We start from the raw sequence: 14,735 nt of genomic DNA on the forward strand, positions 1-14,735 counted from the left end.
CGAGCGATGTCTCTGATGCTCCTAGGATGCTGTTTTGACTCTTCAAGTTCTTGGGGATGTTTCATTATCATTTATTCATAGCTTTAATATACTTAATGTTACTTAGTATGATCTCTCCTATAAATAAAGAGCTCTCATTGTAATGATCAATATCCACAAAATATACCCCAAGCCAAACACTAGCCTATATTTCTTCTCTATTGTAATTCTCCATATTTGAGAGTTCTTTGAACTCCTTTGATAATATAAGAGATACTACACACCGGAGGACGTAGCCTAAGTTGGGTGAACCTCGTTAAATTTTTGTGTCGTTTTATTGCTTTACTTTCTCCTACAAACATCGATATCATTAATAGCGTAATTTGTTTGTCACTAAACTTCATATATTCGATCTTGACAATATTGGAGTTTGAAACACATTGTTCGAACTCTAATACATCATCGTTTTCACTTTCTATTATTAGTGATTTTTTTAGCTAAAATGTACGTCTTCTATTCTCAATTTCGAATTCTGTGCCATAAAAATAGATTGCAAATAAAAAGAAAACGGTGATAATTACTCTTCAATAAAATATTTATAATAAGAGAAAATTAATCAACATAATTTAATGTTAAACTGATTTCTCTACAATAATCCCAATTTTTTATTAAATATGAAGAATCCTAAGTCCGAACTATAAAGGGTACTTGCTAAAAATGTACCAAGATAATTTTTACCTATACAACAAGTTATTTTGCATAAAAATTAAAAAAGTGAATACAAAATTAAATCATAAAAAAGCTTTAAAATTTTAAAAAAATAAAAAGAGAAATCAAGTACGTTTTTTTTATTTTAACTTTTAATTTTAAGATTTTTGATTTTTTATATTTTTTTTAACAATTAACCTGTAAAAGTCAATTATTATTTAAACAATATTATTATAAGAAAATCAATAAAAAATTAAATTTTTTTAAGTAATTTTTCTTTATAAACTAAACAACTCATTTTAAAAGTCTAAGTAAAATTGTATTGGTTCTTACTTCTTTATGCCCATTTTTCTGTAAATGTTACCCTTCATCACCGATCAAATGACAATTTTAATGGTAAAACAACCAAAATTAAATAAATAGCACACAACCATGGCCATCAGTCATCACCCATGAGCCATGATGCAATACTACGCAACAGATATCAATAATATGTTTAATTAATTCAAATTAAAATTAATCAAATTTGCTTTATTGCGATAACACAACCAATAAGCAAGGGGAGTGAGGAATCACAATCACTTCCCAATTCCCATCTCTTTTGGTTTGTTTCTTTGGTCTCTTGGGATGCTTCAAAGATTCAATTAAAAGTAAACACCTTTAATTTCATATTCTACTATTTCACAGGTAGATTGATTCTGCTGCCATGGCAGATGTCAGCTTCCATTAACCTTCTTTCTTTCTTCCTTCTTCACCTTCTTCTTTGCTATATATATTTACCCTTTTCTCTTTCAATATCCAACTCTCCCATCTTTGCTTTTCAACTTTCAATGTTTAGCTAATAGGGCACTTGTTTTTCTTTGATAAATTCGCTTATTCTTCCGATGTCATTAAGTGATTATGTGTATAAATGCGAATTTTATTTTATCCACAAGAAATTACTAGATGCTGATTTTCTCATAGTTTTATTATTCAATGCCCAAGTACAAAGCACTTTAGTGCGCTAGGTACAACCACTGCTTCTTCCTCCTGATTGTAGGTCCATTACCTTTTTTAATTTTCCTATTAGATGATATAGTTTTGTGGTATTTTTTTATTTTCTAATTAATACTACTCTTTCCCAACTTGGGTTTTCTCCTTTACTCATTTCTTTTAGATTTATCCATTTGGGTTTCTTGTTTTCATCTAAATTCTTCAAATTTTGTACCTTTTCTAAAAAAAAACTTGTGGGGTTTATTTAGAAGCAAGAAATTTGGAGATGTGTTCAAAAAAGAGCAAACATTCATCAAATTCTGAAACTTTGCAAAAGATTTCCTCATTTCCAGATGAAGTATTGGAGAAAGTTTTAGGCTTTCTTGAATCCCATAAAGATAGAAGTTCAGTGTCATTAGTTTGTAAGGATTGGTATAATGCTGAAAGATGGAGTAGAACTCATATATTTATTGGTAATTGTTATGCTGTTACACCTGAAATTGTTGCTAGAAGATTTCCAAAGATAAGAAGTGTTATCTTGAAAGGAAAACCTAGATTTTCAGATTTCAATTTGGTTCCTGAAGATTGGGGTGCTTATATTCATCCTTGGCTTCTTTTCTTTGCTAAAGTTTACCCCTTTTTGGAGGAATTACGATTAAAAAGGATGAGGGTTAGTGATGAAAGTTTGGAATTTTTGTCTTTGTCTTTCCCTAATTTCAAGAGGATTTCTTTGCTAAGCTGTGATGGGTTCAGTACTGATGGTCTTGCTGCTATTGCCTCTAATTGCAAGTATGATACTTTTTCCTTCTCATTTTTGGTTTCATTTATATGTCATTTGGGTTTTTCAAGATGGGTTATTTTTATATTGTTGATTGCATTTTGTGTTCTTGTTATAAATATAAGATATGAGTGTTGATATATGGATTTAATTTGGTCAATTTTTGAATAAATATGTGCAAAGTTATCACCTTTTTAAGAAAAATTGATTTAGATTATAAGTTATAACTCATTGTTTGTTGAATCAATGAATTGCATAGTTGTATTTGGGTTATGAAGTTTGGTTTTGATAGTGGAAAGGGATGTGTGGTTCCTTTTTTGCTTTCATTAGTACACAGTGATGGGTATAGACTAACATTATTGGTGACCTAAAGATGTTTTGGATCTTTATCAATTTCTTTTCCCTACCTTGGTTGATATGACATTTGCCTTAATTATTGATTATCAGTTGTCCCTTTAAATGTCATTGTCCCCATAAATATCGTTACCTATTGCAATTAAAACCACGTGTTATCAGTTTTGCTTTCTTCCTAACTTCTCCATCCCATAAAAAAAGAAAATAGGTACAATACAATTTTAAGCATTGTTGCCCCTCTTAAACTGTTGCTTAGCAACTGTTTGTGGCTTGTTTGTTTGTTTTATTTGCACCTAATTATCAAAGAAAATTACTACTATTACTCTAACATAGAAGTATTCTTTTGTCAATCTAACTTAGTTGCTTTCTTAACTATAAATTGATTATTGACCATTCAAATTTTGAATTGATTTTGATGCAAGAGATCGAGATTCAAGTGTTGTGTTTTTGTCTTTTTGGAATGAATTTTCTTGAGAATTTCGATTAGTGATTTAGGGAACATGCTAAAAAATTGGGGAAACTTAAGTATGAGGAGTTCCAACCAAAGTTGTCTTGTAGAAGAGTATGTTGTTGAAGTTTATAAGTCTATTTTATGTTCTAATATATAAGCAAATTGAGGCTTGATTTGATGCTTGAGGTGTGAACGATGAAAAATGTCTTCCCTCCTATTCACTTCAAGTGTGAAATTTGCTTTTGCATGTTTGCTAGTAATGTATTAGCTCAGTCCTTAATATCTCTAACTATGCATAATATAAAATTATAAAAAGTTTATATTATTAAAATTTTTATTGAGATGATTCAAACAAGATCCCATTTAACTATATTTTAACATGTAGATCAAGAATAAAATACACACTAAGAGCCATTGGTGAATAGTGCAAAATCCCAAATAGGACATTTGAAGTAGATAATAGGGAGTATTAAGTTGGGCGTGTCTGTTCCAACAAGAAACATCTGTCCCAAAGAATTAGCCCACTTTTCCTGTTTAGTCTGTCTCATTGAATTTGCCCCATTCCTATTTTTAGCTATCACCCGCACTTCTACTTTAATTCTCATCCGTAAATTTAACGTACCTTTTCATCTCATCCACATATTTTTCTCGCTTTCCCCACTTCTCGTGAACTCTCAAGTGTACATGGGTCTATTTCTTTGGGACACACGGAGTAGTAGCCACATCGTTGTGTTGCCTAAGGCGTAAACAATGCATTGTTAATTACTTAATTCTAGGATCCTGTCGACCTATAGGATTATATCACTCTTTAGTTCCAAAGATGAATGAAGTGGTGCTAGATTAGTGGTCTGGTATGTTCTCTTTGGGATTTTGATGCTGTCTTTGCTCATTCTTAATTGACCAATATGTTTAGCTCTCTTTCTATAATGCTATTTCATGTTTAAAAGAAGAGAAAACTCTATTATTAGTTATTGTGTCTCTAGGAGTGATTATAAAACTTTTGGTTTGGTGGAGACCTCTCAAATCTCGATGTTGCTGTTTGTATTCCAGGAACTTAGTTGAGTTCGACATTCAGGAAAATGGAATTGAGGATCGCAATGGTGACTGGTTGTGTGGCTTTCCTGAAAGTTTCACATCATTGGAGATTCTTAACTTCTCCAATATTCATACCAAAGTCTGCTTTCCTTCTCTCGAGAAACTGGTAGCCAGGTGCAAATCTTTACGTGTTTTGAAGGTGAACAAAAATGTAGACTTGGAGCAATTGCAGAGATTGCTTGTAAAAGCTCCTCACCTGACACAACTAGGCACAGGGTCCTTCTCACAGGAGCTCCAGCCTTCCCAATTTGCGAGTCTTGAGAGTATTTTTAACAACAATTGCAATCTACAAACCGTTTCGGGTTTATGGGAAGTCAATCCGGTATATTTGCCTGTTCTTTATCCAGCTTGCGCAGGGCTGACATTTTTGAATCTTAGCGATGCAGCTTTGCAATGTGATGAGCTTGCTCAGCTTCTTGTGCACTGCCCGAATCTTCGGCGTCTTTGGGTAGGCTTCTATCTCCTTTTTCCATGAAAAAACCACCCCCTCTAACTTTTTGATACTATTGAGTCAGTGAGAATATTAGCTCCTCTAAAAAACTCTATTACCATTACAAACTTTTTTTTCCCGGGAAGGGATCAAATTACAACACACAGTCTTAATCTGCTTGAATATTTATGTTTAATCGACTGTTTATCACCCTCTGTATGTTTCATCAGGTGCACTTCTTGAAATATTAGCTTGCTATTCATAGTTTATACATCTTTATGTACTGGAGTCCTCCAATGCTGTGGAAAATCTTGTGTCGGTCTAAGATTCGTTTCATCAACACCCGCTTTATCCCCCTGTTCCTTAAGCTAGATGTGAAGTTGTCACCCTCTTCCTTACCCATGAATCTCACGCACTTACACGCTCACATGCCATTGCCTTTAATCATTGTTTAAGGGTTTAACACCATTGTCCTGACCGTGCATGGCTATATATTGGAGTTCGACTACCTCCCGCTGTATTTTAGATCTCTAGTGTTTCGACTTTCGAGTACCAGCATAAAGATGAGGCGTATCGGTTCCAGTGATGATAATCTGTTCAAGTTAATTTTTTAACATATATATTTTATGTACTTAACAAATGTTAGCACTGGCAAGGTAGAGCGGCGTTATTTGACCCCAAACCTCGCCTAGGTGGACTAGATGGAGTGAAGGGTCTATGTTTTCTGCTCTTGACATTTTCTGTCCTTTTTCACTTCATTTCTTCGCAAAAATTATACGTAACGTTTTTGAAAGATGGAGGGTGTGATCTGATTTTTATTCATCATTCTTTTAATTTAGGTGTTGGACACTGTTGGGGATGAAGGTCTGGAAGCTGTTGGATCCAGCTGCCCTTTGCTTGAAGAACTCCGGGTATTTCCTGCAAGCCCGTTTGAAGATGCTGATATTGCACACGGGGTTACCGAGACTGGTTTTGTTGCATTGTCCTATGGATGCCCTAAGCTCCATTATGTCCTTTACTTCTGCCGCCAAATGACAAATGAAGCTGTCGCAACCATCGTGCGAAACTGCCCTGATTTTACTCATTTCCGCCTCTGTATAATGAATCCTGGTCAACCTGATCATTTGACAAATGAACCAATGGATGAGGCTTTTGGCTCGGTCGTAAAATCTTGTAAGAAACTCAGAAGACTTGCCGTTTCTGGTTTATTGACCGACCTAACTTTTGAATATATCGGGAAATATGCCAAGAATTTGGAGACACTTTCTGTGGCTTTTGCCGGAAGTAGTGACTTAGGTATGAAATGTGTTCTGGCTGGTTGTCCTAAACTGAGGCGGCTGGAAATAAGGGATTGCCCCTTTGGTAATTCTGCTCTTCTGTCAGGATTGGAGAAATACGAATCTATGAGATCTCTCTGGATGTCGGCTTGTAATGTCACGATGAGTGCTTGTAAACTGTTGGCAAAGGAAATGCCTAGGCTGAATGTTGAGGTCATAAAGGACGAGGATACCGATGACTGCCAGGCGAATAAAGTTTATGTCTACCGTACTGTTGCTGGACCTAGAAAGGACGCCCCTCCTTTTGTTGTCACGCTTTGAAATCAACATATTTGCTCGGTAAATTTCCTTTTACTTTCATATTATGTCATCGTGTGGTGGGTATTGTCACACTTGAAACGTTTTCAAAACTTTGATGGTGTCTTGTTATGTTCTTGTGGAGTATATTTCTATTTTAGATGTGGCTCATGGGTTGTTCTCATTTCTTCACACCCAAAAAAGGTGGAATCAGAACTAAATTTCTTCTATTTTTGTAGGCCATTCTAAACTTGGAATAGAAGTATATTTTATGTGTCAATTCTTGAATTGATTAAGTTGTTACTCTATTGATACTTAACTCGTAAATATTAAACTTTGCGGTTATAATTTATAAATGACTTCATGGTTATAATTTATAAATGATTCCGATGAAAATCAAATTTCTGTGATAAAATATGAATCTTTGACCTTGTCTTGATTGACCTTCATCAATGCTCGCCCTTAGCTCATTTCTTTTTGCAGCGATCCTAGATGACATAACTCGAGTGATACAAGGAGACGTGTTTTGGTGCATGTTGTTTGTTGATGACTTTGTTTTGGTAGATGAGACCAGAGAGGGGTTAAATATAGAAATAAGAGTTGGAGTCACAAGGTTTCAAATTAAGCTGGAACAAAACAAAGTACATAAAGTCTAATTTTAGCCCAAACACGTTACCGAAAAGCTCCCTAAAGCTAGAAGAGAAAAAAATCGCTCCAAGTAAATGCTTCAAATACCATAGGTGTATCTTATAGTGAGGACGTCCAACATGATGTGACCAATAGAATCAAGTGTATTTAGCAAAAATAGTGAGCAGCTACTGGAATATTGAGTGATAGAGGTGTATCCGTAAAGTTAAAGGTCAAGTTTTGTCGAACGACCATTAAACTGAAAATAACTTGGAAAACAGAGTGGAAAAGATATGAAAGATCTAGATTTACAAATTGAGATGATAGAAAATCAGAATGAATAAATAAGAAGAATTCTTGTGGACGATCATTGGAACTAATATATTGGCTCATAGTCTACCCTAATTTTTTTGGGATTAAGGCTCCTGCATTGTTGTAGTTGTACGCTCGATTTTGAAAGATATATCTAAAACCCAACTCTTGTGGTCTCCATGAAAACCTTATGTAGCTTAACGACCCTTATTTATGTGGTCCCCATTTGTGGTTACATATGATTAATCAGTTTATACATAAATTGCAGATGAAGTTTCAGATTGTTGATGGAGAAAAACACACATAGCAGAACTTACTATCCGTTCGCCATCATTCTCTGGTGTTAGCCCATAACTAATACGAAAAAAATCAGCATGTTTTGCTGTTCAATGGCTCCCTCTTGTGTATTTAAGTCTCGGAAGCAGCTACAACTTCTTAAGCTTGGACTTGAATACAAAATTCATGAGAGGATGTAGATAAGCTGCAAACCTGACTCTAGAAGGACTGATCTCATCCGAAGCACTGAAACTCCAAATGTTCCGAAACACACACTGATGCGATCAACGAAAAATGACTATGGAGCAGCGAACAACTGACGAAACCCATATCGCCAAATCCCGAGAAATATGCAAAGGTTGTATTATACAGGATGAGGCCTTTTCAGGCGATTAATATTCTGTACATGCTGTTGTATGATTTTAGTCCTGTATTGTGCGGAGCTTTCTCTTTCACTAGCGCAGGGTATATATTTCCATAGCTTCATAGCAGCACGTTTTGTAGCCGACAAAATGTATGTGCTGGGCATGTAATTGTATTCGTGTATCGATTTGTGAATTTTCTGTGAATCTTCATCTGTATTTTTATTGATGAATGGATCAAAAACAGTTAGCTTTCTACTTAATTGGAATTGCTAGTTCTGTTTTTTCTAATCTTCTGCATATCGTTATTCAAATTTCATTTATGAAAAGAAAACTCTGTTGATGTTACTTTCTCGGAAGAGAGCTTCATTGTCATGTAAATGACTAACATATTATTAAATTAACAGTAATACTCAATACCATTGCCACTATTTAATACCATTAATAATCGTAAGTATTGTCAATCAGTTTCCCCTTTTAAAATGTAGTTTACATCTTAAGTAACTCACAAATTTTATGTGTTCTTGTTTACATTATTTGAAAGGCCACATCTTGTTTTTCTTAAAGACCGTTTGAACGTTATGAGAAGTAATTATTTTAACTAAAGTTTCAAATGATTGTTGAAGTTCAGAATAAGTCATATGCTATATTATGAAACTTTTATATGAACACAAATTCTTGTGAGAGATGGTCTTTTTGAGAGACGATCTCTAATTAGGCCAGTCTATTATATATTTTTTAAAATATTATAAGTAAGCATTAAAAATGATGTAAGTAGACATTTAAAATATTGAAAGTAGACATTAAGGATACGGTAAGTAAGCATTAAGGATAATGCGAATAGGTTTATAGAATACGATAAATAGACATTAATCTTTAATGGGCGGGACTTGAGATATGTTTCTCAGAAAGACGGTCTCTCAAGAGACTAGCTGTTATATGAAATCACTTTGAGTTAGAAGTGTGGATGTAATGCCCTCCTCATACTAACTCTGAACAATCCACTTAATAAAATGAGACTCAAACTTGTAATATTCCATCACATTGACTTTTGGCACAATGTAAAGAGATCATTTCAAGCATTAGCTAAAGTTGTTGATAGGAGCTCCACAATTAATATATACTGCTTTGTCCTAGTCAAATAACATATTTTGCGTTTGGCACGAAAATTAAGAAATTGGATATAGTAAATTAAAGTAGTAAAGTATCTAGAAATAAAAAAGGGAATATAAAGAGTAAGAGTGAGTTATATCCAAAAATAAAAATAAGACAAATTCATTAGACAAATTAAAATGAAAAATAAGGTAAATTAAATGAGTAGAAAATCACCATAATAATAATAATATAGTCATATGAAGAGATAGAATATGTTAGAATATAACAAAAATAAATAAATAAATAAATAAATGTATTCGTACTTTAATAGCTTCTAGTTAAGTATCTACGCTTGGAGTAGTAAGCCATCACTCCATTGTAATTGTATGTCAAAATTTTGTAGGCAACCATGTGAGGTTTGCGAGAAAAAAAAAAGAGCTGAATTGCAGGCTTAAAAATTCTAATAGCTTCACATCTTTCATGCAATCATAATTAGAGTTAATTAGAATTAATTAGAATCAAATGCTTCAAAATTCTAAGTTTTGCAATTAATTAAATTTATCAAGGGCTTCAAATTCGTTGTTGTCATTGTCCTCTCGTGCCTTCCTTACAAGTTACAACTTTGTTCTTCTTATTTCTAATGCCAAGCTAATGGTTTAGACGCTACCTGAAAAATACATTACGTGCTTATGTTTGGATTTAGTTATTTCTTGAGGTGATAAAATTGCATAATAATTTCTGAAAATTAACATCTGGAAAAATAAGTAAAAGAAAAGAATATTGTGTAAACCAATAATTTAATATTTAGGCATTTTTATTTTTAAGAATTCTATATAATTGAGCACCTGCACACATTTAACACAAAAACTTGGACGAGACGATCTCATTATGAGACCGTCAATTTGGGTAGGCCCAATTCGCGCATGTATTAACATTTTAATTTTCTGAGCATTTATTAATTTTGACCTTAAAGGTATAAATTTTGAAAATTGATATTTTAAAGGTCAAAATTAGTATCTTTAAGATCAAAATTGAAAAAACGCCTAGGTTGTTATATGCGCGAGTTGGGCCGGCCAAATTGACGTTCTCATTATGAGGCCGTCTCGTCCAAGACCAGCTGCACAATTAAAATACCATTGTATAATATTAGTATATTTACCCATACAATGCACAGATGTGTTGATTTGTTGAATTATATAAATTAAATTAGATAAGTCGACAATTTAAGATGTAAAGATTTATTGATATATTAATAAGTTTTTTGACGAAATATTTTAGAAGTTTAAATACCCATGAAGAAGCTTCACCAATAAAGAAATACTTTTACATATAAAATAATCAAGTGTATATATATATATTAAGAAACTTTAATGGGATATTTTATGTGAATTTTAAATCCAGAATTGTTAATAATGCAAGAAACTTTAGAAGAATACTTATTCTCGTGATATGAAGTACTAACCATATATTAAGAGATATGTTAAAAAGTTTATTAGTTTTTTGATATATTTATTGGGATTTACGTGTCACGTAATTTCGATTAAGCTAATGGTTACATTATAGGTAGAGAACATCTGTGAGGATGCCTTTTGAAAGTTTCTAATCTTTTTATTAAATTGTAAGATATGATTCATAGTTTTGTAAAATATAAGAATAATATAGCATTGTATAATTAAACTTTTTGTATGGTCATGGTTATTATGCTAGCGTCTCGTAAGAAGTCGAAATTCACAAGAGAGAAAAATAGTGGGCATATCATACTTGTACTCTCTCGAGGGAGAGGGCATAAGAAATACGTGTAACAACAAATTGTTATTGTAAAATGTATACCATTGAATACTTGAATTTCAATAGGTATGCAGAAGTTCAAAAAGGACTTTGTCATTAACTCAAAAAATGTCTATAAAAGGAAGCCTTTAGAGGTTTTTCTTTCTCAATTCTCACCCTTGGCCCTTGGGCTTCAACTAAGAAGCCAACAAACAAAAATGAGTTCCAAAATGAAATCTACTTTCAACATTCCTGTCATGCTTTGGCCTCCTTTTGTAGTTTTGCTTATATTCTCCCTATTCACTTCTTCAATTACATTTGTGGATGCTCAAATTCACTCCTCCACTTTGAAAGCCAAGGATAAGTTTACCACTAATTCTAATACACCCTTTGATTCACTTATATTTTGTAATGTTATTCCTAACCATCCTTTATGTAGAAATCGACCACCTCCGCCTCCTGTTACGCGAAATTGCCCTTCAATTTGTGTATATTTTGCCGGAAGATATTATCCATTAATATTATGTCGTAATTGTCCAAATCGATCTCCACCTCCGCCTCCCCCACCGCCTCCTCCTCCACCACCGCCCCCACCACCTCCGCCTCCCCCACCGCCTCCTCCTCCACCACCGCCCCCACCACCACCACCACCACCTCCCCCACCCCCACCTCCTCCACCGCCCCCACCGCCACCACCACCACCTCCTCCTCCTCCTCCACCTCCACCACCCCCACCTCCACCCCCACCGCCTCCTCCTCCACCACCGCCCCCACCTCCTCCTCCACCTCCCCCACCCCCACCTCCGCCACCTCCTCCTCCACCTCCCCCACCCCCACCTCCTCCACCGCCCCCACCGCCACCACCACCACCACCTCCTCCTCCTCCACCTCCACCACCCCCACCTCCACCCCCACCGCCTCCTCCTCCACCACCGCCCCCACCTCCTCCTCCTCCACCTCCCCCACCCCCACCTCCGCCACCTCCTCCTCCACCTCCCCCACCCCCACCTCCTCCACCTCCCCCACCACCTCCTCCTCCTCCCCCACCTCCTCCTCCACCTCCCCCACCTCCGCCTCCACCCCCACCTCCACCACCACCACCTCCTCCTTCTCCTCGCCCTCCACCACCACCACCTCCATCTCCTCGTCCCCCACCTCCATCTCCTCGTCGTCCTCCACCACCACCACCACCACCACGAGGTCCAGCTCCCCCATCACCACGTCGTCCACGTGCACCTGGTATGCCCTGAAGTGCAGATTCCAAATGTATTGTTCTTGTTGTGTATTCTTAAATGAAAATTTTATTTTTACATTAAAACTAACATATAATAATGACTTGTAAGAAGCAAGAATCTATTCCAAGAAGAATACAATAATAAAATAAAGCAGTCAACTCCTATTGTTGATTGTTAAGTATGAAGCATATGCATTACTACGTGTACTAATATCATTAATCATACCAAAATATAACTTAAATATGTATGTTGCAAATGTGTGACCAACATTATATTATTGTTAATGTTTTATAATTTCATTTGTATTGGAATTTTTCAATTACTGTAGCAATGTATATGTCCTTTAATATATTATTATTAGTCTGATGTTCAATTGTGATTGCTATTATTTTAGAATTAAAATGCGAAAAGCCAATAATATAATTTAACTCATGCTTAAGGCCTACTAGATTGGCGATTTGATTTATGTTTACTTGTATTATATTGGCATAAGAAAATTTTAAACGAACAAATGAATTTGTGAAACTTAATATTTTTGCAATATTTTTGTTACAAAAACTAAATGACCTTCTCTTATAAAATTTCTAAAGTGTTAAAACAAATTGCAAAATAAGAGTAGTTACACGTTACACAAATTCTTGTGATATGTAGGCATTAATCTTTAATGGACTGAGCTTGGGATACGGATCTCAAAGAGACAGTCTCTCAAGAGACTTACTATACAAGTTATAATATCAATTGGAAAAGCTGCAAGAGAATATTTGCTTTTTAACTTATAACATCAATAAATTGCATTGTCTAATAAAGGATATCATTTAATCCAAAAATAATATAAGACGTCATAAAATTCATCATCTAACATTATGAAAGTTTCTCTTCTGAAGTAAAAAATTGATTTATGATTACGGAAAATGAGAAAGTAAAAGTTATTCATTTATCCGACACTTATTAATATGACAATACTGCTTCTTTAATATTTCTTTGATAATATTTTAGAACTTTTTATTCATAACATTGTGCTCCTTACTAAACTAAATTTGTAATCTTTAGCCGTAGGTCTCCGGTGGTGGCCCCTTTAGCCTATTCCGATGACCGACCCTAGTGACTATGTCCTCAAAAAATCTACTACTAATTTGAGAGGAATGTTGTCTACTTAAAAATTTTTAAGAGGGATTGAGTCTTGTCTCAATGAAAAATGTATCACGAAATTGAGTTCAACTCTCATCTAGCGTTATTCCACTCTCAACCTACTTGTAATAAAAAAAATATCAATGAGAAATTTTATATAGCTCTCTGCAAAATGCTGCTAAGTGCTAAGTACCATTTTTAAAAAAAAAATCATATTACAACAAATAAATTCCACTTCACATTTGTAGATTGTATTTCAATAATAGATATTCCATCCATCCTAGGCTGTCTTATTTTTTAACAATATTGATGGATCACTATAATTTATATTTTACTTTTAATTTATAAGTTTAAATATAGTCATGTAAAAATTTGTTTGATTAGTCTCAATGCAAATATTAATAATATAACTTTTTATAATCTTTAATCATATCATATCATATCATACAATCATACAATCATCATACAATACAATAAAAATGTTGGAAAATTTCAAGTGTCATGTTTTAAAGAAGCAAGACAAATGAAGAAAATATCATTGAGTGTGAAATTATTACATATCATATTGATTAATTTTTATTTAGTAATAGCATGACTAAAAATGGTAAATAAATAAATTGAAACATATAATATAACAATAATTAAGGAAATAATTATATAGTAAAAATTTTGACTTAATGCATGTTTTGTCTTAGGATGAGAAATAAGATCAAAAGATTATGTAAAGCAGAGAATAGTTGATTACATGACAATATTTATCTAATTTAATATATAATATTTATTTTATTTAAAATTAGATCTAAATTAGGTAAGGTATTTTTGTATGATTCACTAAAGTAATTCTAATTAGTTAACATAGAATTTAATATGCTCAATTGAATGAAAGAAAGTTGTGTATTGGGTAATAATTTTAAAAAAGATCAGAAATTATATTTTGATTTTAAAAAGTCATGTATTTGAAATTTAATAATGATAATATATACTTGCATTATTATTTGAAACTGTTTTTCATATATATTTTGTATTATTTTTATTCGTGCAATGCACGTGTTTCTACACTAGTTATGCTATATTATAGATATCAAAACATAATCACATGTTATAAATAATTACCTTAAAACTATAAACATTGATCAGTTTAATGTTATAAGTAATCAATTATAATGGACACCTTAATATTGTAAATAATCATTTTAAAGATATAATTGATCAATTTAAAACTATAATAAGTAATTACTTTAAAATTGTAATTGATCACTTTAAGGTTATTGCTGACCACTTTAAAATTATAAGTGATATTTAAGGTTATAAATGGTTACTTTAAAATTCTAAATATTTATTAAATCAGTTCAATAGAAATAGTCTCACCATAAAATAAAATGCATTTGAAAATTTGTAATTATACCCTTAAATTGAGCCAAGTTGTTTTAATCAATGTACGCATAGCAAAAGTAGTTGATCAAAGCTAAAAGTAACAAAATACATAAAAATCTCAATTACACAGTTAAATTTACAAGTAATAAAAATGATAAAACTACATATTTGAAAGCGTTACTCTGAATTATCATTTTAAAGTTAAAGATGTTGTGAGG

The 14,735-nt window shown here is 33.4% G+C and overlaps 2 protein-coding genes across 2 annotated transcripts; both read left to right on the forward strand.

Moving 5' to 3' along the window:
- The first annotated feature begins 980 nt into the window (after positions 1-980).
- On the forward strand, positions 981-8,181 carry LOC130815019 (protein TRANSPORT INHIBITOR RESPONSE 1-like). The gene is made up of 4 exons (XM_057681348.1): positions 981-2,448; positions 4,293-4,785; positions 5,607-6,383; positions 7,549-8,181. Exons 1-3 carry the CDS (start codon positions 1,946-1,948, stop codon positions 6,363-6,365), a joined length of 1,755 nt encoding a protein of 584 aa, XP_057537331.1. The 5' UTR covers positions 981-1,945; the 3' UTR covers positions 6,366-6,383; positions 7,549-8,181.
- A 2,688-nt stretch (positions 8,182-10,869) lies between these two features.
- LOC130815770 (formin-like protein 20) lies at positions 10,870-12,030 on the forward strand. Its single transcript, XM_057682252.1, has one exon. It carries the CDS (start codon positions 10,870-10,872, stop codon positions 12,028-12,030), a length of 1,161 nt encoding a protein of 386 aa, XP_057538235.1.
- Positions 12,031-14,735: the final 2,705 nt, after the last annotated feature.

This window comes from Amaranthus tricolor, chromosome 6 (genome assembly GCF_026212465.1).
Source record: "Amaranthus tricolor cultivar Red isolate AtriRed21 chromosome 6, ASM2621246v1, whole genome shotgun sequence".
Lineage (NCBI taxonomy): Eukaryota > Viridiplantae > Streptophyta > Magnoliopsida > Caryophyllales > Amaranthaceae > Amaranthus > Amaranthus tricolor.

Excerpts from the sequence above, each read along its gene's own strand:
- LOC130815019 (XM_057681348.1), top strand. The coding sequence starts at position 1,946 with ATGTGTTCAAAAAAGAGCAAACATTCATCAAATTCTGAAACTTTGCAA. Across the intron at positions 2,449-4,292 it reads GCTATTGCCTCTAATTGCAA|GAACTTAGTTGAGTTCGACA; the intron begins GTATGATACTTT and ends TTTGTATTCCAG. Across the intron at positions 4,786-5,606 it reads CGAATCTTCGGCGTCTTTGG|GTGTTGGACACTGTTGGGGA; the intron begins GTAGGCTTCTAT and ends CTTTTAATTTAG.
- LOC130815770 (XM_057682252.1), top strand. The coding sequence starts at position 10,870 with ATGCAGAAGTTCAAAAAGGACTTTGTCATTAACTCAAAAAATGTCTAT.